We start from the raw sequence: 21,530 nt of genomic DNA, 5'->3' as shown, positions 1-21,530 counted from the left end.
CCACTCCTGACACTGCCCCTCAGGTAGCACGACACGACGAACTCTCATCCAGATCCACCCTTGAACTTCTTTCCAAATAGTAGCAGCTGAACTTGATCGTAGATGGACAGCACGCCTGCGCCGGCAACGCCACGGAGAACATTGGCACCGGCACCCTTGAAGAAGGAACGGTAACCCTCCGTCGCGGCAATCTGGCGGGCAGCATCGAGCGAAGACTTGTACTTGACAGCCTGGAAATGAGAGACACGCTTTAGCGACAGTGTATCATCCGAACTTGGAAGGGAATCATGCATACCTCTCCGGAAGTCATCATCATCCGGCGACGAACAGTATCGACGGGGTACGATGCGATGCCGGCACCGACGGTGACACCCCAGCCGAGGAGGAAGGACGCCACAAAACTATTGTCCAGGGACCCCACGAGCAACACCGGCTTGAGGGAGTCGTACATGCCGAAGTACAGGCCGCGGTAGGCCACGATGCCGAGGACCGACGGGCCGAAGCCGCGATAGAGGCCGGTGATGCCGTCCGTGGCGAGCGTCTTCTTGTAGACGTCGACGAGGCCGGTAAATTGGCGTTCTCCGGTGCCCTTGGCGGCTTTGGCGTCGTTGGCCAGGCGCGTCCGGGCGTAGTCGAGCGAGTAGACGAAAAGCAGGGACGTCGCGCCGGCGAGCTGTGGGGGGGAGGAAAAAGGGGCGTTTTGTTAGCCACTGGGTAAAGGAGGACAGTGTGTCATCGTCGGCCGCGGCCATGACTTACCCCGCCAGATGCCAGGTTGCCTGCCATCCACTTGAGGTATCCGTCCCGGTCCTTCTTGAAGGCGAACATGCTCTTGAACGTGTCGCGGAACGCAAAGTTGAGCGCCTGGGTCGGGAAGTAGCGGATGACATTGACGCCGTTGCTCCTCCAGAGCGCCAGGACGCCTTCGGCTTTAACGGTGCGGGTGAAGCAGTCGAGAATGCCGTCGTACTTGCGGCTGAGGCGGCCGGCTTTGATCATCTCGTCCTGGCGTTGTGCGGCAGGTTAGCGGTCGAGCTCAGGTACCGAATGTGTTTCAAGGTAGGCAATGCGTCAGTTGCGGTTTCGTACCTGGTTCTGCAGAAGTAGCTTGATTCGTTCAATGGGAGCTGCCGCGGTTTTGGACACCGCGGCGGATACGCCGCCCACTGCATATGTTGTCAGCTTGTGTTACCAGAGCCGGGAAACGCTTTTCGTTCATGATCCGCCTCGTCGTCCGGTTTTGGTCCGACTGCGTGAGATATCAGAACCGAGGCAAGGTGGGAAACCAACTCAAGAAGTCAACCAAGAAGTTCTAGAGGAAAATCAGCAATCAGGTGAAAATCAAGAACGAGTTTCGTGACACGGAAATTGTCCGGGACGGAAGGGTGAGAAAATATGAGCTTACTGGCAGGCCCGAGGAGGGCGAAACAGCATTGTCGTTACCCATCTTCGAGTCTAGGCGGTTTTCGTTTGGTGATTGCTAAATATCTTTTGACGTGAAGCTCGGTACGGGTCTTTAAGTCAAAAGTAAAACATTCAAACTTGACAGAGAAACCAAATTGGAGCTCTAATAGTAGTCTCGCAGAAACAACGGGTTACATCGTACCGAGTATCTTGGAGGCTCTGCACCACGCTCGGACCCCCTGCCTCGCTCGGAGGCCTAGGCCTCCGACTAACAAGAGGAGTCTCCGCTAGCTTGCTCAGGATGGCCGCGTTCTCCCGAAACATCACACGGTTATTGCCATTCAACCGTCAATTCACTCGGCATCTGACGTGCATACTCCCGAGGAGTACAAATGGATCCAGTGACAGAATCTGGGCAACGTGGGCGCGGGATCTCGGTGAGACCAGAGCCATTGACATCATCAGAATCGTTTAACTGACACCGCTGCGAGTGTGATACCTGTCGAGCTAGGAAGGTTGGGCTCGCCTGTTACCTTTCCCTAACTCTTCTTCTCCTGCTTCTTTAGCAGAAGCAATCGAGACGGCGCCCGGCTAATATTTGTACTAGATCAAATGTGACCGAGGATCGCCCTGTTCCAGTTGCAAGGCATCTAACACTCTTTGCCACACGACAAGAGGTCCTCTGCAGAAACGACAGCGGGTTCTAATCTCGCCTCGCTAGTAAGTGAAATCCTAGACAAGCCGTTGCCACGGTGCAACGGGCGGCTAATCGTAGTTTGCCATGTGATAGTGAAGAAGAGATCGCTACCGTCGGCAGTCGTCTTGCTAGGCTTGAGACCCTAATACAGACCACACTCACGAAGCTGGGCTCACCATTGGAGACGGACAGAACCCCAAGCATACCTGAGAACCCTCCTCATGTCCCAGGTAGTCTCTCTTTCGAAGGCGACTCGTCCTTTGCTACACACTCAAAACACACAACGCAGGAATTCGAGAGACTTATGGGTGGGTTGCCATACTCAAAAGATGGAGAAAATGCTGTTGCATCCCTTCGCGCAGCCGTGTATCCAGGGTCGATTAACGTCCGAGACCCACAAACCGCAGCCTTGAGACCAGACTTTACCGGCCTGCCTCTTCCTCCCCGGCAGCTGGTCATAAGGATTCTTGGTTACTGCAAGAGTACACAAGTACCCTCCTGTACAACTGAGAATAGTCACTAAGTTGTATGCTTTGCAGATAACATCACTCGGTTCTTCAGGGATTACCCGTTTTTGCCGCTGGCTACCTTTACCGACATGTGTCAACAGGTGTATTTCCCAACCGACGAGTGTACGTTGAGCGCCTTCATCATTGTCAACTCAGGCCTCTGCAACCTCTTGCGGGACTTCGACGATGACACCATCAAAGATATGGGCGTAGGGACCCCGACCGTCGCCAGCAGTATCTCCATTTGTGCAACCAACGTTATGAGGGCTGTGTTGGATCTGAGATTGACACTCGACGCAACCTTTGAGAATATTACGGCCTTGTTGCTTTCGGTGCAGTTGCTCTGTACTTCAATTGCCGGTTGATTGCTAACGGAAAAGTAGGCGTCGACACGGATGGACTGGTCAAGTCCGTCGTTTGACTGGAGGCTGATATCTCAAGCGTCTGTACTCTGTCAGGAAGCAGGCTACCATCGACTGCCGGCCGCTTCGACAAGTGAGGAAGTCCGCAACAAGTGCTTGGTCTTCTGGTACGTTTGGGGGTTTGATGTTATGTTTTCATTTAACCTCGGCCGCAGCCCGACCTTGCCGGACCACGACATCACCACGACTCGACCTCTTTGTCCAGGAGATATTGATATCACTTGGGGGCATGGATTCTTATCATGGCTGGATTCTGTCCGTCTTCAACACGAGATCTACCAACATTTGTATTCTGGCCAAGCCCAGACTCAATCTCCCGAAACCAAAACCCAGCATGCACAGATGTTCGTTGAAAGACTATTGGCTATGAGACAGGACTTTGTGGCGGTGAGAAGGGATCCTCCGTACTTCGCTAAGGGTGAACTAACCAGAGCACATAGGGCAAGGCTGGGGATGGATCAGAGTCAACTAGGGCAGATGTTACGGCGGCTGAAGAGTCCTTCCAGCTTATGTTCTATTCTTTGCTGACGTTGGTATATCGCGTAATGCCCGTCACGGAACAAGGCCATCCACTTCTGTTTTGCGACGACTGCACGTCCGCGGCGAGGGCTGCCCTAAACATTCAGAGAAGGGCGTGGGAGAAAATAGGAGCTGTTAATGATGAAAACTGGAAGTTGTTCCTTCACTGGTCAGTGCCCCTTCTGCTCGAGAGTCGTTTAATTCCACGTACTGAGGTGGCCAGGACTCTCATCTGCTCCCCCTTTGTGCCATTTATCGTCGTTTTCAGCAACGCCATAGCGACCGGGGACGAAGCAGACCTGCAACTGCTGGATCAAGTAGTGTCATCCCTTCAGTGTGCGGCCCAACAGTCGCCGAGTATTGCAAAACTGCACCATGTTTGTAACGCCTACCATCGAGTCGGCAGGCTCTATTTCGACGGCGGACATCAGAAAAGGAAAATTCTAGAGTCCGGGGAAACCTACAACGACAGCGTTCAAGGCAGTAGCAATGATCTCACCGGTACACCATCTACCTTGGATAGCAACGGTGTACTTCCCATCATCGCTTGGGACGGCCTGTTTGATGAATGGAACCCTCGGCTTGGAGAGGAAAATGCGCTGGAGGTGAACTCCTTTCTGGGTAACTACTTTTCGGGAAACCTTGAATTTTAAGGGGAAGGGGATATTTCATTGAGCTTGATTGTGATGGACATGGTTTCCACAACTTCGACACACAAAACAAGCAACATTACATCAATGTCAAGATTCAGTATGAAAGGCTACACTGTGTAGCTTAGACGAGCTTCGTGACACATGGATGAATGTTGTTTGCCGCCCAACAGGTCAGCAAGGCCACCTATGCGACGAGACGCTACTTGGAACGATCTAGTCTACCATTAATATTACTTGTTAGCCGACACTTGTTTCCTCCATGCTACCCTAGATTGGATGAATGCGAAAAGGCTTTTCATTCCCGACGCCGCACTGGGAACTTGATCCGGCGGAAATGCAATGAAGCCGTGTCTGGCGCCGGGGAAGACCTTGACCACGGCCAGCCCACCCGCCATCTGCCACTTTGCCGACATGAAAATTGTGTCATCGAGGAGGAAATCCTTTGTACCGACAATAAAGAGTGCTGGCGGTAGGCGTGTGCTCCGCCCGTCCGCGTTTCTGTAGGCTTCGAGGTCGGCGTATAAGGGTGATATCCGGGGGTCCTTCCAGGCGTCACCGGACACGTCGGGTCGATACAGGTTGGCAAGCTCAAGCTCCTTCGCATAATCGTTTCCATCCTTCATGGCCGAGCGGTGGTGGATCTGCGAAGGCGTCGAGCCGAGGTCGTAGCACCCGAACAACAAGACCAGACCCCCCGAAAGCTGGAAGCTCCTGATCTCTTCTTTTTCGTGCGAGAGGAGGTGCAGCGCGGTCTGCAGGCTGAGATGTCCCCCGGCACTCTCGCCGCCGATGAAGGCCAGGTCCGCGTGGAATCGGTCCCGCGCGTGGAGGACAAGCCACTCGGCAACGTCGAAGCAATCCTCGTCCCCAGCGGGACCCGGGTGCTCGGGTGCGAGTCGGTACCCCACGCTGACGATTATCAGCCCGGCGGTGTCGGCGATGCCCTGGAGCCAATGGTCCTGATCTCCGGCGTTGCCCATCGACCAGCCTCCGCCGTGGATGTGCATGAAGACGCCGTTCACCGTGTTCTCGGTAGTCTGCGGCCTGAGTAACCGGCAGGTGATGTCCCGTCCCGGCTGACGTGAGGGGATATGGATATCGGTGGCGCAGTCGAGACGGACGGGCTTGACGGGGAACTCGCCGTTCCCCCACATCTGTCTGTATTTGCTCACGCCGACCTCGTGCCACTTGGGGATGCTTGCCATGGCAGCTTTGATGGCATCGTCAAAGTTGGAGCTGGAAGGAGGAATAGCCGCCGGGGCAAAGAGATCGGCTGGCAAGATAAAGTCTGATTGGATAGGAGACGATGACATGGTGTTTTTGGGGTATCATTAAACCAGTTGTGATGGAGTTGTCGTGGAAAGAGAGAATGTTGTGCAAGTGTCCGAGCTGATACTGTTGAAATAACGTTGAGTGGCAAGGGGTCCAAGTTTTGATCGATGATATGGAGGTACGGAGGCCTAGGCCACCGACGGAATCACGCCCAGATTTACGGAAGGTAGCGTTTTGTCAGGGCCAGGTTTGGATGGTAAGCACTTAGATCCAGAGCATCCTTTGAACCGGATCGGTGGTGTTACCGTCGGAGGCCTCGGCCACCGGCTGTAGACGATGTCATGACAACGTTTTTTTAACAACAAATCCGTATCTAAAGCTGTTCATTGTACCAAACTGTGTTTGTCTAATTGGCTTACGTGCTTTAACGCTTTCCAGACATTACTCAGCTCCGTGCAGCCGTGCCTCGGTTTAATTTGGCAAGTCAAACGCCCATTATGAAATCTTGTTAGATAAATTCGTCTACGCAACAATTACACAGAATCAAATTTTCAATTGATCTCAACCTGTTCTGGACGTGCAGCTTGTTCGATTTTGGGCCACCTACCAGCGAAGGAGCTCACCACAATAAATCTAACTCTTATGGGCTGCGACCGCTCTATAACGAAACCTTGGTTTGCCGCAATAGAGGCCGGCGATGCCATCCGTGGCGAGTGTCTTCTTGTAGACGTCGACGAGGCCGGCGAATTGCCGTTCTATGGTGCCATTAGTGTCTTTAAATTCGTTCCAACGGGCAGCCAACAGCCAATTGTCCCATCCTAGCCATCCTAGGGAATCTGGTAACGAGTAGGCAAGCAAAGGTGTGTCTTTATAGATAGATCCGGGGAACAGGCAGCAAGCGGTGTCTCAAAGTGGTGCCTAAGGGCACTGGATCCCATAAGGTACGATTAGCAAAAGCAAAAGTGTACTTTTGCTCAGCCACGGAGGGAGCCAGAGAACCAGCCCCCCTTGAAAAGATGATTATAGGGGCATCTTATAAATTCATTAATCTCCGGATCGGTACTCTAATCCCTAAGGGCTTAACACCTACAAACGTCGATTTCCAAACCCAAATCAAAAACACCCTGGTAGCTCATTACCTTTCCATCTCTCACCAGACTATATGGACACTACCTAACGATGGATGTTTTGGCTAACATGACCACCGGCGAGCTGATCTGCCGCATTGTTAGCTTGGAATGGCTGTGGCGACGCATCACTGCCCTATTGGCCTTTCTCAACACCTTTCGCGCACGCATCATCATCTTACTCGTGCGCACCGTTCTCTCACACTTTTCAACACACACTATTCTCGCCCTCCTGCGATGGATACTGATCTCGTCACGCATTCCGAGACTCTTGGGGATCGAACCCAACAACCAAGACTGCATATCGAGCTCCAAGTGTAGCATCTGTCTAGTGGAGCTTCTCTTCTTCCGGATTAGAGTCATTTTTGGCCTACTTTATGCCAGTGACACCACGAGGTTGCCTACCTTTGAACAAATTCCTGAGGCCTACGCATTCATCCATTTTATAGGCGTGGGATGCCCCGCCCTGTGGCTGGCTATGTTGTGGTGGTCCTGTGTTGGTACTTGAATTGCGTTGGGCGGGCATCGCGCGTAGATAAGAATCCTGGCAGTCAATTATCGAGTAAGATGCACGATCTAACTTCGTTTTGCGACCTCTTCACGCCAACCTTCGGACTCCCAGACTAAACAGGCCGATCTTAGAGGCAGGAAGATGTCCAAGACATAGGTCCACGGCCTTCTCACTAAATTCAACACAAGATGATACAAGAACATACACGGCTTGATAAACTGAAGAGCACAGACCTGTCATAACTTGGACATAATGTTTTGAGGTTACTGTACTGTTAGGAAGTGGCAGTATCTGGAGTTCCAGTAATTTTGCACAGCTTGGCTTTGTGTGACGAACTTCAAAGACTGCAGCCTTGTGGCACAGGCCAACGATGCCCAGCTGAAACCTTTTCGGCGCCATTGTTGGAACGCGATATTGAGTGATGATTGATGTATTTAAGCTTGGAATACAATTGATCCCAAGTGGTTTTTAGATATGTAGCCGTTTGGTTCTGGACCACCTATCAGTGTAGGAGTTCACTTCAATCTCCATGACTCTTACGGGCTGCAATTGCGCTGTAGCGAAACTTTGGTTTGCTGGGTTTAAGAATGTATCACGGAGTAAAGCCCTCTCCTGCTTGTTGGTAAGTTCTAAGTGCCATTGCTTATGAGCTTTTTATGGGTGGGCTGTAACCGAAAGCGCGAATGTTGAGCCGTGAGCCGTGTGACCGTCAATTTTTTTGTGAGACTGGCAAGGGAAACATTTGATACTACTACTTCTTCAAAGCAAAGCATCTCTCGATGTTGTCCGCGTTGTTTCCCCACCACTTCACCATGACGGCACCCGTCGTGCCAAGGAAGATGAAGATGAACAACAAGTTGGCGTTGAACCCGGTATCCAACGCCGCGCCGCTAATGTAAGCCCACTTGTTCCAAAATGCCCTTCTGTATCGGTAAAGGTAGAAGTTGAAGAACGTCCCGACGAGAAACGTGGTAAAGGGCCCGGTGCTAAGGTTTCCGTGGAAGGTAGCGGCGCTGGCGAAGAAGATTGTCGAGTTCCAGAGGTCAAACCGGGCCTTGGGGAATTTCTTGTGCAACAGCCAAATGATAATGGGCGCTATCGCACCGGCAGGGAAGCCATAAAGTACAGGCTTGAAGAACGATGATGCGAATAGCTTCTTCGGGCCGACAAGAGCGTACTGGATGCCGGCGGTGTTGTAGCTCTTGAACTCTTGACCTGTCCATTGTCCCTGGGGATCTGGTACCCGCCCGCTTACATAGTCGAACTTTGAAGCGATGACCCAGCGCATAACACCATAGTTGATGGGGAGCGCAATCATGTTGGCAATGATCTGGATGCCGATGACTTGACGGGGAGGAAGATGAAGGTAGTGCCCAATCTATGGCTCGTCAGTATGAGATGGGTGTTTGCTATATTGCACTTCTTACTTTTTGGTCCTCCAGAACTGTGCGAGCATCGTACCAAACGTTGCCGGAGATGATGCGGTACGCAAGCTGGCCGAGAGGATGTCGAGATGATCCCGGTGCATCAATCATGTCTGCGTCCATTAGCGTCCGGACTTCCTGGTTGGCTCTGCGGTAGCCACTCACATCCATAGATGAGCTCGTTGAAGAAACCGACTTTGATCGAGTAGCCTGACATGGCGTAGACCAAACTCATTGGAAGCATGGCGGCACCACCGAAGCCGAGAGCAACGAAGTAGGTCCAAGTGGGCATCCAAACAGACTTTGTAGCCACGATGACCAACAAGATCCCGATGGGTACCGCAGTCAGAATGCCCCATTCCCTGCAAAACGGTCAACTGGGTTGCTCCTGCTTGACTTCAAGAGTGGATGAAACAAACCAAAGAGTGAGACCGGGATATTGTTGAATGATACGGCTTCTCAAATCAGCCAAGAGCTTTGTTTGCTTGATCATCTTAAACCTTACCTTAAACGATCTTGGTGGTACTCGCCTTCGGCCTTTCTTGCCTTCCAGATCTTCGCAACCTTTGGGCCTAAGAACAGACCGCACCAAACAAAAGATGAGATATACGACGCGTACCACTGGAGAAGATTAGTAGAAGCCCAAAATATCTAGAAGTTAAGGACCTACCATGAAGATTTCCCAAGTGTACTGTGCACCAGAGTAGGCAAGGCCAACCTCATGATATGCCGTTTCGTTCACATGCTGGACACCACTCGAGTCCGTGTAAACTTCAGTCTGGTCAACATCATGTTCGCAGTCTATTGCAATCGAGTAAAGACCTACTGAGAGACTCAAAGGGATAGGCGGATCCATTCTTCTGGAACACGCCGTTTGACATAATGTTGTATGTTGGGGACCCCCAGAGATTACCAAAGTACGCTACCGGAATCAAGATCCACGTCTTTGTGAATGTCAGCAGGCTGCTAAGCTACAATCAGAAGTTCATATGGGACTTACGGTAATGACGAATCCCACAAATACGGTGACCTGAACACTGTAAGGGTAGGTGATGACGGTAGATGTGATGTTTGACCAGTTGAGCGTGATGTTGAGAAGCCCAATGCCTCCCCTACCGGCGCCTAAGAAGTTGACGGTGTGGTTTTTACTCGCAAACCAGCAGAGAGGCGCAAGTGCGGCAACGAAAGGGAAGAGGTATTCCGGCAAGAATTGCCAAATGAATGTAGCCAGCAGAATCCACCAAAACACCTGAGATTGTTCGTTAGTTGGTGCAAATGTGACGCCGACCATGGCATGGCTTGCCCACCTTCATCTGTTTCTTGGACACGCTCTTATGGAGCTCGGTCTTTCCTTGCATACTTCTGTACAGAGTAACTTGTTGCAGGGAAAGGGGGAAGATGAATTCGGGATCATCAATCAGAATCTTGCGGACTTGAGTCGATTAGCGAAACGAAAGAGAGGACAGAACTGATAAATGTAGACTTACCCATTGCTGCAAACGAGAAGCCGAGCAGCGAAGCGCCCTAGTAGTACCAGAGTCAGCTTTCTGTAAAACCTCGAGAACCAACCGAGCTTACCCATCCAAAGAAGAGCGCAACTGCTGGGTTCATAGTGATGCCGTAGTAGAGCGCCGCGTTGGTCGGCAGGAAAGCTGGCCGGCATCAGTTTTTTGATCTGAACACGAGGGGAGGTTGTTTCAGCAACTCACTTGCCCATTGGCCTTGGCTGCCAGCATTGGCAGCGATGCCGATAATGGCATGCTCCTTGATTGAAAACGGCCCCGGGTTAAGCGAGAACGAAAACCTGCCCAGAGGCACCGTGTAGTCTGGCAGAACCCTTGCGAGGAAGCGGCCGAGAGGCGCCGAAGCCAAGATGACGAAAAAGACGGGGAACGGGGCCGTGGTTGTTCGGAAGCTGGTCTTTCGTCAGCACTTGACGCTAGAGACGGCACGAGAGCTGGTGGTTATCTTACTAGGACAGTTGAGAGACAGTGCTCCCGATGATGCAAAAGATTGTCGACAAGAGAAGCGATCGAAAGGTTATCACGGGCAACGAGGGGTCGTCCTCGAATCCGACGACAGTCCGAACAAGTTCCGGGATGTTGGCGAACTCTGCGGATTTGAAGTCGTATTCTGTCTCCGAGTCGTCGACCGAGTTCCTCTTGGTCCCGTCTGGGCTGTCTGAGTCAAGGCCGCCCAGAAAAAGCTTCTCTGATGTTTCAAAGACCGGGTCAACAGCCACTTTGGGCGCCGACGAGGCCTTTGGGTCGCTCAACGCCGTCTTTTCGTCACGTAGATCGGACATGGTTGGACAATGCAAACTGGTAGCAGAGTGGAGGCACCGCATATGTTTCACATGGCGACAGACAGGGAGAATATATGTACAGCAACGAATCGCCACGGAAATATCCCACGAAGGAAGCAGCATGCCATTGCGGATCTTCTTGATGTGCTAAAGAAGGGAGCTGCGTTGCCACCCCGAAAATGCAGAATCTTCTCAAGTTGGGGATAGCTTATCATCGTCTCGCAGGGGAGGTGACAAGAAGGTTAATTGGTCAACAGTTTGAAGGCTGCACGTCGGTCTTCTTTGAAAGATTGACATGCAAGCATTTCAGGGTGAGGATGTGGTTGACCGATGACGCTGTTGGAGATGCTGCTAGTCCCGGTAGCCCTTCTCAGAACCCTGCCGCATGTTGAGCACCTTCGATGAAGATGGTATAGTGTCGGTTAAATAGCACTGGCGAGTCTTCCGAGTGGACTCGGGGATAATCTGGACAATTGAGGGATGTTGATGCTGTATGCAATGCCTGCATAATCTTAATGGCGTTATCAAGACGCAATGTTGGTGGAGTATGTCGTGAACCAGTAGTAGCGGGAGAGTCCCGACGATATCTCTTCCAACCACGGATGACAACAACTGCAGGGCATGCATACAGATGCATCTCGCTCACAACGTGGTCGGGAATACAATCCGCTTGTAGGAATTCCTCCGCCCTGAACAGAGGGGTCCCCGCGCTCAACGTTGGGCTTGATGAGGTCTTTTAGTCGGCTCTGGCCCAATCAAAAATCTCACATTTGATCTTGCAAAGTCTTGTTTGAAGATATCGGCCAAACCCCGACTTCAGGAGAAGGCCAGCCTGATGAGCAAGTGCGACCTCACAAGCTAGCCAAGCACACTATCGTCTTGGAAATGGGCAGATCACCGCCTTAGCTTCCTGCTTCCTCGCGATCGATGCGGATAAGCTTCGCAGGTCAAAACATCCTGGGAAGCAGGCCAGCCAACCACTCGACAAGACGTGCGGTCGCCTGTGTTCTCCGATGTCGGATACAATGTGCATGTAACTCACAGGGAGGTTGGAGTCCTCGACAGAGGCCCAACCGCGTGTGCAAAACTACCAGCCAGGGATTGTCTCTGCTGCCATGCTTCTGGAATAAAATACGATGGACCAAGCGCTGGTTAGAGGGGCTCATGACGCAACTCAGACAACAACGAAAGTGATATTGTATCAGTCTTGTTGGCAGAGAAAGACAAAAGTCAGTCACACGTTTACTTTAACATGCTTAAGCTTGTGAAGGTAGTGTTATTACTTAATTGAGTGATCCTCTTGTTCATTGTAATGGAAGCTAGTCTGAATGTGTTTTATCATATGCGGATGATCATGTCGTGGAAAAAAAAGCGGAATCACCGTGTACCAAATCAACCAACCTCAGCTTCGCTGATTCTTTTTTTATGTTTATTCTTTTAAAAAAAAGCCAAAGGGATCAGCCATCAAGGCCATTGACTTCAAGTCTTCATTGATAGACACTCTGCTCACATTAAAAATTATCACTGGGAATTTATCAACAGCAAATAACGTTTTACACAATCCGAAGCTCATCAAGCTTGCAAGTCCCGTTCTCCACTCTATTCTTCGTTTCTCCACGCATAAGGCCATCAACAAAGCATTGTGTGACGACTTGCCACTGGCTCTCCTGCTTCCGCATGATGATCGGCGCCGAACACCCGGGTATCACGAAAATGGAATCCCCCTTCCGCAGCGCTTGGAGTATCGCTGTTCCGAAAAGCCCCCCAGCGGTCGTGAACACGGGGTAGACGATGCCGACGTGCCTGTCGAGAGACTCCAAAAACGCTCTCGGGTCTCTGCATGCGCCAGCCTCTTCGACGCTGGGAAAAAACGACTTCAGGTCCCGGCCCCAGGGTCGGAAGTGCGCGTTGACCTGCTTCCGGAACTGGGTGAGGTCGTTGAGGTTGGCGTGTTTGAGGACTTTGCCCCAACCGCGCTTTTCTAGAGCCATAACATCCGGATCGTCGGGCTTGAGGTTTTCGAGCCAGGGTATGTCGAGAACAGTGCTCCCCGTAGAGCAGTCGTAGATGGCAGCTCGGTGTAGACTCCGTAGGATCGCTTCCTTCGGATTGTCTGGCATTATCGTGCAAGTCGGCTGAACGGCGGATTGCCAAATCTTAAGCTCTCCGTGTTCCCACCCCAGGAAGGGCGCTGTTCCATCAACAACGTCGACAAGGTAGCCGTTGGTGACCAGAGTTCTTTCACCCGTCTCTAGTCTGAACTCGGCCTTCTGACCCCAACTAGCGTCACAATCTGAACCCCAGAGATAAGGATCCCAAGGTGAAGTCAGGTCCGGCACCCATGTCGGAAGCTTGAGCGTCGATTCCTTTGTGCCAGTGAGGACAACATCGAACGATTTGAAACCAGTTATGAGAGCCTTGGCAAAGTCGCAGAACACGTCCTCAACCTCTTTCGCGTAGTCGGGTTCGATGTGTTGTGCGACATATTCGGGTATCATACCCATCAACCCATAGAGGCGGTCTCTCAGATCAAGGGAGCCGGCCATCCTGCCAATCGTTAAGAGTAACCCAAGCTCGTCTTGGTCCTTTCTACGCTCCGAATCCGTTTGTGCGTAGCCGCGGCGAACACGCTCTTGATTGGCGGTGACCAACTCGACCAGCTTCAAAACACGCCAGGCCTTCTCGCGAGCTCTGACGGCGCCATTGATGTTCGATGCTGCCTGCAGAAAATTGTGAAGCGGTATCAGTCCCATGCGGAACGTCCCGAACAGGATGGAAGGGTTGAACGGCCCCAGGCACTTCTCCTGAATCACCCAGACCCGGGACCAGTACGATTTCTTGACGACCACATCGACGGCGCGCTTGATGGCCTGCTTCTTATCCGGATCGGTCAACGCCGCTTCCAGCACTTCGGACGCTGCGTCTTTGTCTGTTGACTTGAGAACCATATCATGAAGCTGGGCCATGTCGGGTATGGCTGCGTCCGGAACCGAGCCCAGCCATATGGAAACTATGAGCGCCTTGCCGTACACCATGCGCATCCGCTTGACTTGACGGCTCCGCTCGTTCATGTCCTTTTGATTGATGCAGATCGCATCGGCCCAGATTTTGAGACCATCGATATAGTCCGGGTCGGAAGACAAGGCTCGAAGCGCCGCTTCCAGGCTCTGGCCGACGAGCACAACTTGGCCGTTCATGATGATCGGCACCCTGACCGTCTGGTCTCCCCAAGTGTAGCTCAGCGCGCCGTAGTCGCCCCACGCGAAGCGGTGATACCGAGGGTGCGTACGTGGCCGCTCAAAAGGCGAGCTCACTCTCGCCGGGCTCAACGAGAGGTATCGTTCGTTGGAGAAGAGCCGCCAACGCTCGTCGCTGTTGCGCCGGGACAGCGGCTGCGCCTTGGACTCCCATTGCCGGTAGTCTGGAAGGTGCGCATCGAGTGACACATGTTCAATGGTGCAGTGAACAAGCCCATGCCATTCTGGTGGCTCGTCGCGGAGGTTTGCAAGCGGTGGTCGTTCGATTGTCTGCAAGCTGAGCACCCGAATCTCGTTACGGCTCTCGTCAATGGGAGCGTAGGAGAAGCCGGCGACTTGCATGAGCGGTGCAGATGCCATCATAATAGACTATCGTTCCTGGTGTCCGTTTCCTAGGTGGTGATCCATGCGGCCAAGTCTTCGCATCGCATCGCCCAAGTCGACTCTCGGGTCGGTCGCCATCCACCAGCGTGCGATGCGACCTCTCTTTGATATGCGGTCTCGGCGCGGATCCGCCATTGCGATTAGATAAGACACGCTGATTCGCTTCTCGGATCAGGTGGTTCAGCAAGCTGCCCACGCTGTTGCCTGGCAGAAGGCTGGCATAGCCACAATGGATTTCTGCCAGTATCATTGGCTTACACATGGCGACGCAGGGTAAGCATTTTTTTCCATGACATTTTCAATGGACAAACGCCAGGGTTTCAAAAAGGAAAAATGGAACGGGTCTTTTGTCTCCCAGCCGTCAGATTTTCTTCAGAAGAACTGGTCTCTTTGTGGCTTCTTCTTTACCCAGAGAACTAAGGTATCCCATCCGTCCCTACCCAGACAGCGGACAGTTCTCCAGGTAGCATCCGTGCACTGCCGGGCCTGAGATTCTGTAGAAGTGGGGCCGCTTGCTCCGGTGCCGTTGCAGTGCCGCTCGGGTGGTGGTGCATGGGTCCACGGCGGCTGGCGCGGCCTCTCCTCTGGATTCCTCTTTTATATTGGCCCTTGTCCACCATCTGTCTTGCCGGAAACCGCCAACGCTAGCAGCCCTTATGTTCTTTATTAGGATGAAACCGTAATGCATACAGCCTCTGATAGGGTCAGCAGTCACCCCGCCGGCTTAACAGTGGTGGGGGTAACCCCCTCCTCCCCCTCCCAATCGTTAAGCGCCAGGGCCCCGGGACGCCTGGCGCTTAGAGAGACCTTTGTCTTGTCTGGCTTGCTCGCCGAGAACCCATACAATGCAGTCTTTCAAGACAAGACGCAGGCCTCCACCGTTTTTCTTCCGGCATATTCCTGAGGGCTGTTTCTGGGGTTTATATGATGTGCGCTGTAGTCTCCGTACTCCCTCCCCAGCCTCCAACTTTTTGTCCTCATTTTTGTTTCGTCGTAGGTTTGGCGTGTATACTTTCATCAGCCAGCCGATGATGGTTTTGGAGAAGCCAACGGCGGACATGGCCCACGCGAGACCTGTCCGGCTCCTGTCACTCGGCAAGTCTTCCGGTCGTCGGTTGATACAGTCCTGGAACTAACCGGTGATGCCCGACAGACGGCGGAGGCATTCGGGGGCTTTCCTCCATTTTAATCCTCAAGGACTTGATGCGCCATGTGAACCAGGGCCGACAGCCCGACGACCAACTTCAGCCATGGCAGGTTTTTGACCTCATCGGAGGAACAAGCACAGGCGGGTAATGTACTCTCACGGCACCTGATCAACGAGACTTTCTTCTTCTTCTTTTTTTCTTTCTTCTGACTAGGGCCGCCTCAAAGGATCATTGCCATCATGCTCGGGTGTCTCCGAATGACGATCGAAGAGTGCGAAAACGCATACATCCGTCTTGCCGAGACGATTTTCAAACCGAAGCGATGGAAATACGACTGTTTCAGCCGTGGTCTCGACTTCTTCTCCGCCAGCGAACGGTACGACTCGTCCAAGCTCGAGGATGTCGCCAAGGCCATCATCAAGACGCGGACTGGGAGCGAGGAGGCCCCTCTGCTAGACCTGAATGAAGACGCCGAATGCAGAGTGTAAGAAATTCCTGGTCAAGACTGTGTATGCCAGGCTCATGGTAGGCAGGTTTGTTACGACTGTGCAGACGGAAGATCATGAGTTATTGCTGTTACGCTCCTACGAGAACAAGCAAGAAGTCGATAAGCACTCGAAGCAATTCCGGCTTTGGGAAGCCCTCCGCGCCACGTCGGCTGCCACGACCTACTTCAAGGAATATCGCCGCGGCAATGCCGGGTATCTCGACGGAGGATTGAAGAGCAACAACCCGATCTTCCAAGTCCACCGCGAGGCTCGCGATCTGTGGCCGGACAGAGAGGCTTTACTGATCAGTATCGGAACGGGAACAAAGCCTTCGGTGCCTCTCAGAGGGAACCTGATCCGCATGGCGAGGACCCTCACCAAGCTTGTCACCGAAACGGAGGAGACGTGGAGTCGGTTCAAGGGAACGCATAAAAACATGTTGGAAGACAGCCATCTCTTCCGCTACAGCGTCCCCGGACTTGGCGGCGTGGACTTGGGCAACTACAAGCTGATGGGGATGATTCGGACGAACACGGAACGCCACCTGCGAGAGGCATCGACGGAGAAGTATGTGATGACGTGCGCGGGCAAGGTGGTGGAAATCGAGACGAAAACCTATGCGAGCCCCAGACCAAAGAAAGCCGCGCCACTCCGAGTGGAAAATCTCTCGGACGCCGAGAAAGGTGAGTGAGCCCCCCCCCCCCCGGGCCTCTCCGTAGTCACGGCCTCGGCGGCCGCAAAAGCTGACCCTAATGCAGACTGCCTGCGGGCCCTCCACGCGACGAGCAGAGACTACGAGAGCCAGAGACTAGGGATCGAAAAGCCTGTCCCCGGCACCTGCCAATGGTTCCTCCGGCATCCCAAGTTCGTCGACTGGCTGCAGGGCGCGTCATCCCCTCTGCTCTGGGTGACGGCCAACCCCGGCTGCGGCAAATCCGTGCTATCGAGCTTCCTCGTCGACGCTCTGGGCCAAAAGGCGAACGATTCCATCGTCTGCTCGTTCTTCTTCAAGGCGGGTATCGATAGCCGTCGGGACGCGCATCAGGCCCTATGTGCTCTGCTTCACCAACTGTTTGTTGTGGTCCCGGAATTGACCCAGACGGCGATGGAAGATTACTCTTGCAAAGACACGTCATCCTTCACTGGCGACATTGCAGCGCTCTGGAAGGTTTTCCTCGAAGCCGCTGGCCGGGTCGGCAAGCGTACGATCGTCTGCGTCGTCGACGCCTTGGACGAGTGCGCAGACGGGTCTCGGAGCCGATTCATCGACCAGCTTGTAACGACGTTCCCGTCGCAGTGCCCGCAAGGCAAGGATGCCAAACTGAAATTCCTCGTCACGAGTCGACCGTGGCCGAGTATTGAAACCCGCTTTCGAAACTTGCTCGCCATCCGCCTCAGCGGGGAGAACGAGCCGTCGGCGCTCTCCCAGGATGTCGAGAAGGTCGTCGAACATCGCGTCAGAGAGCTCAAGGAATCATCAGTTCTCTCCGCGGAGGCGAGCTCCGTGGTCGCAAAGGTCCTGTCGGACGGGGCTGACCGTACGTTCCTATGGGTTTCTCTGGTGTTTGACTCCATTGAACGACTTCAATCACGGAAGCTCAGCTCCATCGAAAAGTCTCTGCAGTCGCTGCCGAGCGATCTCGACCAGCTCTACGGGGGTGCCTGGACAAGCTTCGTCGACCGCGCCGCGTCGCACCGGCTGTTGGGTATTGTCCTGGCTGCCAAACGTCCACTCAAGCTGGGGGAGCTCAACATCGCCCTCAGTCTTGCAGACAACACGACGTCTACGGCAGCTCTCAAACACGAGTTGGAGCCCGACGCAGAATACACCGTCAAGGAGCTCGGAGGCTTCTTCCTGCGCATCATCGACTCCACCGTGTTTCTAGTGCACCAAACTGCGCGAGACTTCCTCCTACGCTCCCAAGTAGACGAGTCTGGAAAGGATGTCACCTCCAGGATTGACCTGGGCCTGGCAGAGCACAGCCTCGCAAAAACCTGCATCAGCTACCTCTCGTTGGAAGATCTGCCGATAAGACTGACGTTGCCGACGGATGAAGAAGAAAGACTCGCGTCGAACAAAGCTTTCCTCGCCAAGCTTCCGCCTTGGGGAAGGAGTTTCTATGAATATGCTTCGACCAGTTGGATGTCGCATCTTCCGGGCCACAATGTGTTCGAGTCCAAGTCCAGCATATACCAAAGTGTCGAGTTGATTTGCGATTCCTCCGGGCCATACTTCGACGGTTGGTGGTTTTTTTACGTCGAGAAAAGGTTCTTCATAGACAAGGAAGCCAAGTATCCCACAGGCTACATCGGTTGCCATGCACACTATTCTACAATGAGAGGCGACCACGCTGTCACGCGGGGTCTCTTGGAGTCGGGAACATGCGAAGCAGGCCAGAGCATTGCAAACCACCCAGATTTGCTGTCGGAAACGTGTCGGAGAGGACACGTGGAACAGCTTGAATGGATACTGGGGAGTTTTGACCATTCGACGCTCGATCTCCACAGGTCGTTGGGGTTCGCGGCGAGCTTGGGCATGATCGAGGCCGTCCAGCTGATTCTCACCACAGAGGTGCAGGTCAACACGTCTAAGCACGGGTCACCATCGAAGGATCGGCCTCTTGCCGAGTATGCCCTCCATTCACGCCCCATTCTTGAACTCCTTTTGGACAGGGGGCTCCTCATCCGCGGCGAGGACATTGTGAGCGCAGCCAGACAGGGTCACGATGAATCTCTGGCCCTTATCATAGACCGCGCGCCCCGGGACGTTGATGACATAACAGCATACCTCCGGAAAGGATTGGCTCTGGCGACAGAGAACGGCTACCCACGTTGCCGAACCAGGATTCTAAAGCATCTTCCTCGAAGCGCCGCTGACGATCTCGACCTGTCTGTGGGATTGGTGCCTGCGGTTGAGCGTAACGACCACAACAGCGTCCGTGAGCTACTTGCCATGGGTGCAACAGTGAATGATAACGAGGGCCTCATGCTCAGCTGCTCCTTTGGACACGCAGACACCGCAAAAGCACTAACTGACGGCCACATTTACCCAGACGAGGTGCTTGGAGAAGCACTGATGTCGTTCTACGACATGTACATGGCGCCCGATTTGAAGCTTCACTGTCTCCAGGCTGTATCGAGGGCTATCGAGTGTCGAGGGGCTCTTCACGAAGGGTTCAAGTTCGTCCCCAAGTTTGGGCTCAGCTTCGAAGAAAGCACGGAGCTCCTCGGACTGTTTTCAGCCAAGGGCGTCCGCGTGGCTCGCCGCAGGTTTGTCGAGGCGACAGCATTGGTTATCGCCATGGACGAAAGTTTCGGTCTCTGGTTGGTAGAAGCCACGGATGGACTCCAAGACGACTCGACTTTCACAGCCAAAGACTTCTTCCCTCTGGCGTGCTTCTGGGGTCGGAGCTCGATCGTCCGGCAGCTGATAACTCGTGGAGCCGACGTCAACAGACAGGATGACTGTGGCATGACTCCTCTCATGGCTGCCATAGCATCTGGAAGCCCGGATGTGGTCGAGTTGCTTCTTCGGGCCGGGGCCAAGTCGGATCGGCATTGCCAGCTAGGGTCCCGATCGGGGCCAGTGTCGGACGTCGACTCGGAGTTGGACGATTTGTACGCACAGGTCGCCAAGGGACTTTGTTGCGAGAGGCTGCGAGGCACACCCCGATCTTTCGCGCAGGACCTCGGACATGGGGACATGGTGGAGTTGTTTGATATGTATGGCAGTGAAGTGGAGCGCCCTTGATGTAGGAATGAATGGAAGAGTTGCGTTGACTTTGGGAATTTGGAATGTACAGTAATCGGCGTCGGAACGAACCCATGCGGGAGTAGAAAATGGGTATCAATGCACCTTCCGAACACGAACACAGACAGCAATGCCGACGACGTCAGATTGGCAGGTGTTGAGTTGAGTTGATGAGGAATCAAACTCCAGTCAGTCAGTGACCCGCCCGCGGTGGCGGGTGTCGGCGGTGTAACGGCGGGTAAGGCCGAGCAAACACGTCCCGGGTCGGGAATTGTACAGGTACCTTACCTTACCTACCTGCACGTTGATGTTTGACAAATCCGTAGGGCTGGCTGGCTTGGAAGTCTATGTTGGATTGGATGAAAAGCGAGAGTAACCGGGGTTGGTTGATGGACTTCAAGAACAGACCGGCGGGCATGTGCGACTCTTGTACAGTAAGCAGCAGCTGGGTTTTGGCTTTACCAGATGGCCGCCCCGGAGCCCGGATATCGGAGGCGACTCTCGTCGGGATTACGAGCTTGTGTGTACATCGTGGAGTACAGATGCCGAATGTGGAATCCAAGGGAACCTTGACGGCTTTTGTCAGAATGACATTGCAGTGTCTGTGTGTGCCCTTGACAAATGCACAAATGGGTGGGTTATACGCGATTATGCAATAGGACATGCAGGCCCCGGTGGCGTCATCGAGGGGTCTGACAAATCAAGTGGCTTCGTCCCTCGATGATGCGCCCCGTCCGCGCCAGATTCTGCTGCTGCTGCTGTTGCTACTGCTACGGATACAGAAGAACAGACTCGCAGCTCCCACCCACGCCTCCCGCTTCCCGCGCGAAAAAATACCTCCCAAACACTGCATTTATACAGCGCAGACGAGGTACCATTGTTGCCCGCTCGTTACCACATCCCACCCTCCTGTTATAAAGCCTATCGCCGTCCCGCTCCATTTCGGCGTCGGACTGCCCTCTTCTTGATCCAAATGTCCACACGCATCTTCCGCCCTTTCCAACGCATCGCGAGATCTTCAATTCCATCTACCTACAGAAACTTCCACGCCTCTTTGCCCAACATGGTTGTCCACAACGTTACGAGGTAAGTTGCACTTCCAAAATACCCTGACAAACCACCGCGCGCGCCCCGCGTACACTCCATGATGCGGTCGTTGTGCCCCGCCCTGGGCTGGTTTGATGCTGATTCGACTCCAACAACAACAGCAAGGCCGAGTTCGACGCTGCCCTGGAGAAGAACTTGGTCCTCGTCGACGCCTTCGCCACCTGGTGCGGTCCCTGCAAGGCCATCGCCCCCCTCCTTGTCAAGTAAGTCGACGGCTTCCTTCCCCCCTTCCCGCCGTCACACGTCCTGCAGGCGCGTCTCGAATTACTGGAAACTTGATGAACTAACACGCTGCGAAACACAGCCTTTCCAACGAGGAGGCCAACAGCGGTGTCCACTTCGTCAAGATTGACGTCGACGAGCTCCCCGACGTGAGCCAAGAGCTTGGAATCCGTGCCATGCCTACCTTCCTCCTCTTTCGGAAGGGCAAGAAGGTCCAAGAGGTTGTCGGAGCCAACCCTGCTGGCCTCAAGCAGGCCATTACGAAGTTGGTCGAAGACGACAAGGCTGCGAACGCCAACGAGGAGAAGCCTCAGGAATAAGCCACATTAC

The 21,530-nt window shown here is 53.6% G+C and overlaps 7 protein-coding genes across 7 annotated transcripts; 3 read left to right on the top strand and 4 right to left on the bottom strand.

Moving 5' to 3' along the window:
* Window positions 1-44: 44 nt before the first annotated feature.
* On the bottom strand, window positions 45-1,447 carry CH63R_13587 (ADP,ATP carrier protein; the record flags this gene model as incomplete). Its single annotated transcript, XM_018308561.1, has 5 exons — window positions 45-230; window positions 296-673; window positions 760-1,005; window positions 1,090-1,182; window positions 1,406-1,447. 5 exons carry the CDS (start codon window positions 1,445-1,447, stop codon window positions 45-47), a joined length of 945 nt encoding a protein of 314 aa, XP_018150879.1.
* A 1,252-nt stretch (window positions 1,448-2,699) lies between these two features.
* Window positions 2,700-4,204, top strand: CH63R_13586 (Fungal specific transcription factor domain-containing protein; the record flags this gene model as incomplete). The annotated part of the gene is made up of 5 exons (XM_018308560.1): window positions 2,700-2,932; window positions 2,994-3,018; window positions 3,069-3,139; window positions 3,188-3,419; window positions 3,473-4,204. 5 exons carry the CDS (start codon window positions 2,700-2,702, stop codon window positions 4,202-4,204), a joined length of 1,293 nt encoding a protein of 430 aa, XP_018150878.1.
* A 230-nt stretch (window positions 4,205-4,434) lies between these two features.
* Window positions 4,435-5,517, bottom strand: CH63R_13585 (Esterase/lipase/thioesterase; the record flags this gene model as incomplete). The annotated part of the gene is made up of 1 exon (XM_018308559.1): window positions 4,435-5,517. The coding sequence occupies one exon, from the start codon at window positions 5,515-5,517 to the stop codon at window positions 4,435-4,437; it is 1,083 nt and encodes a 360-aa protein (XP_018150877.1).
* Window positions 5,518-7,865: 2,348 nt separating this feature from the next.
* On the bottom strand, window positions 7,866-10,843 carry CH63R_13584 (OPT oligopeptide transporter; the record flags this gene model as incomplete). The annotated part of the gene is made up of 12 exons (XM_018308558.1): window positions 7,866-8,492; window positions 8,542-8,651; window positions 8,704-8,900; window positions 9,044-9,159; window positions 9,209-9,309; window positions 9,365-9,482; window positions 9,539-9,787; window positions 9,846-9,970; window positions 10,026-10,062; window positions 10,117-10,190; window positions 10,248-10,453; window positions 10,512-10,843. The coding sequence occupies 12 exons, from the start codon at window positions 10,841-10,843 to the stop codon at window positions 7,866-7,868; spliced, it is 2,292 nt and encodes a 763-aa protein (XP_018150876.1).
* Window positions 10,844-12,396: 1,553 nt separating this feature from the next.
* On the bottom strand, window positions 12,397-14,463 carry CH63R_13583 (Heterokaryon incompatibility protein; the record flags this gene model as incomplete). Its single annotated transcript, XM_018308557.1, has 1 exon — window positions 12,397-14,463. The coding sequence occupies one exon, from the start codon at window positions 14,461-14,463 to the stop codon at window positions 12,397-12,399; it is 2,067 nt and encodes a 688-aa protein (XP_018150875.1).
* A 1,408-nt stretch (window positions 14,464-15,871) lies between these two features.
* CH63R_13582 (Ankyrin repeat protein) lies at window positions 15,872-19,871 on the top strand (the record flags this gene model as incomplete). Its single annotated transcript, XM_018308556.1, has 3 exons — window positions 15,872-16,116; window positions 16,166-16,803; window positions 16,840-19,871. 3 exons carry the CDS (start codon window positions 15,872-15,874, stop codon window positions 19,869-19,871), a joined length of 3,915 nt encoding a protein of 1,304 aa, XP_018150874.1.
* Window positions 19,872-20,844: 973 nt separating this feature from the next.
* Window positions 20,845-21,520, top strand: CH63R_13581 (Thioredoxin; the record flags this gene model as incomplete). The annotated part of the gene is made up of 3 exons (XM_018308555.1): window positions 20,845-20,957; window positions 21,080-21,181; window positions 21,283-21,520. The coding sequence occupies 3 exons, from the start codon at window positions 20,845-20,847 to the stop codon at window positions 21,518-21,520; spliced, it is 453 nt and encodes a 150-aa protein (XP_018150873.1).
* Between the last annotated feature and the right edge of the window lie 10 nt (window positions 21,521-21,530).

Source organism: Colletotrichum higginsianum, chromosome 10 (genome assembly GCF_001672515.1).
Source record: "Colletotrichum higginsianum IMI 349063 chromosome 10, whole genome shotgun sequence".
Taxonomy (NCBI): Eukaryota; Fungi; Ascomycota; class Sordariomycetes; order Glomerellales; family Glomerellaceae; genus Colletotrichum; species Colletotrichum higginsianum.
This window is presented reverse-complemented; position numbering and strand designations above follow the sequence as displayed.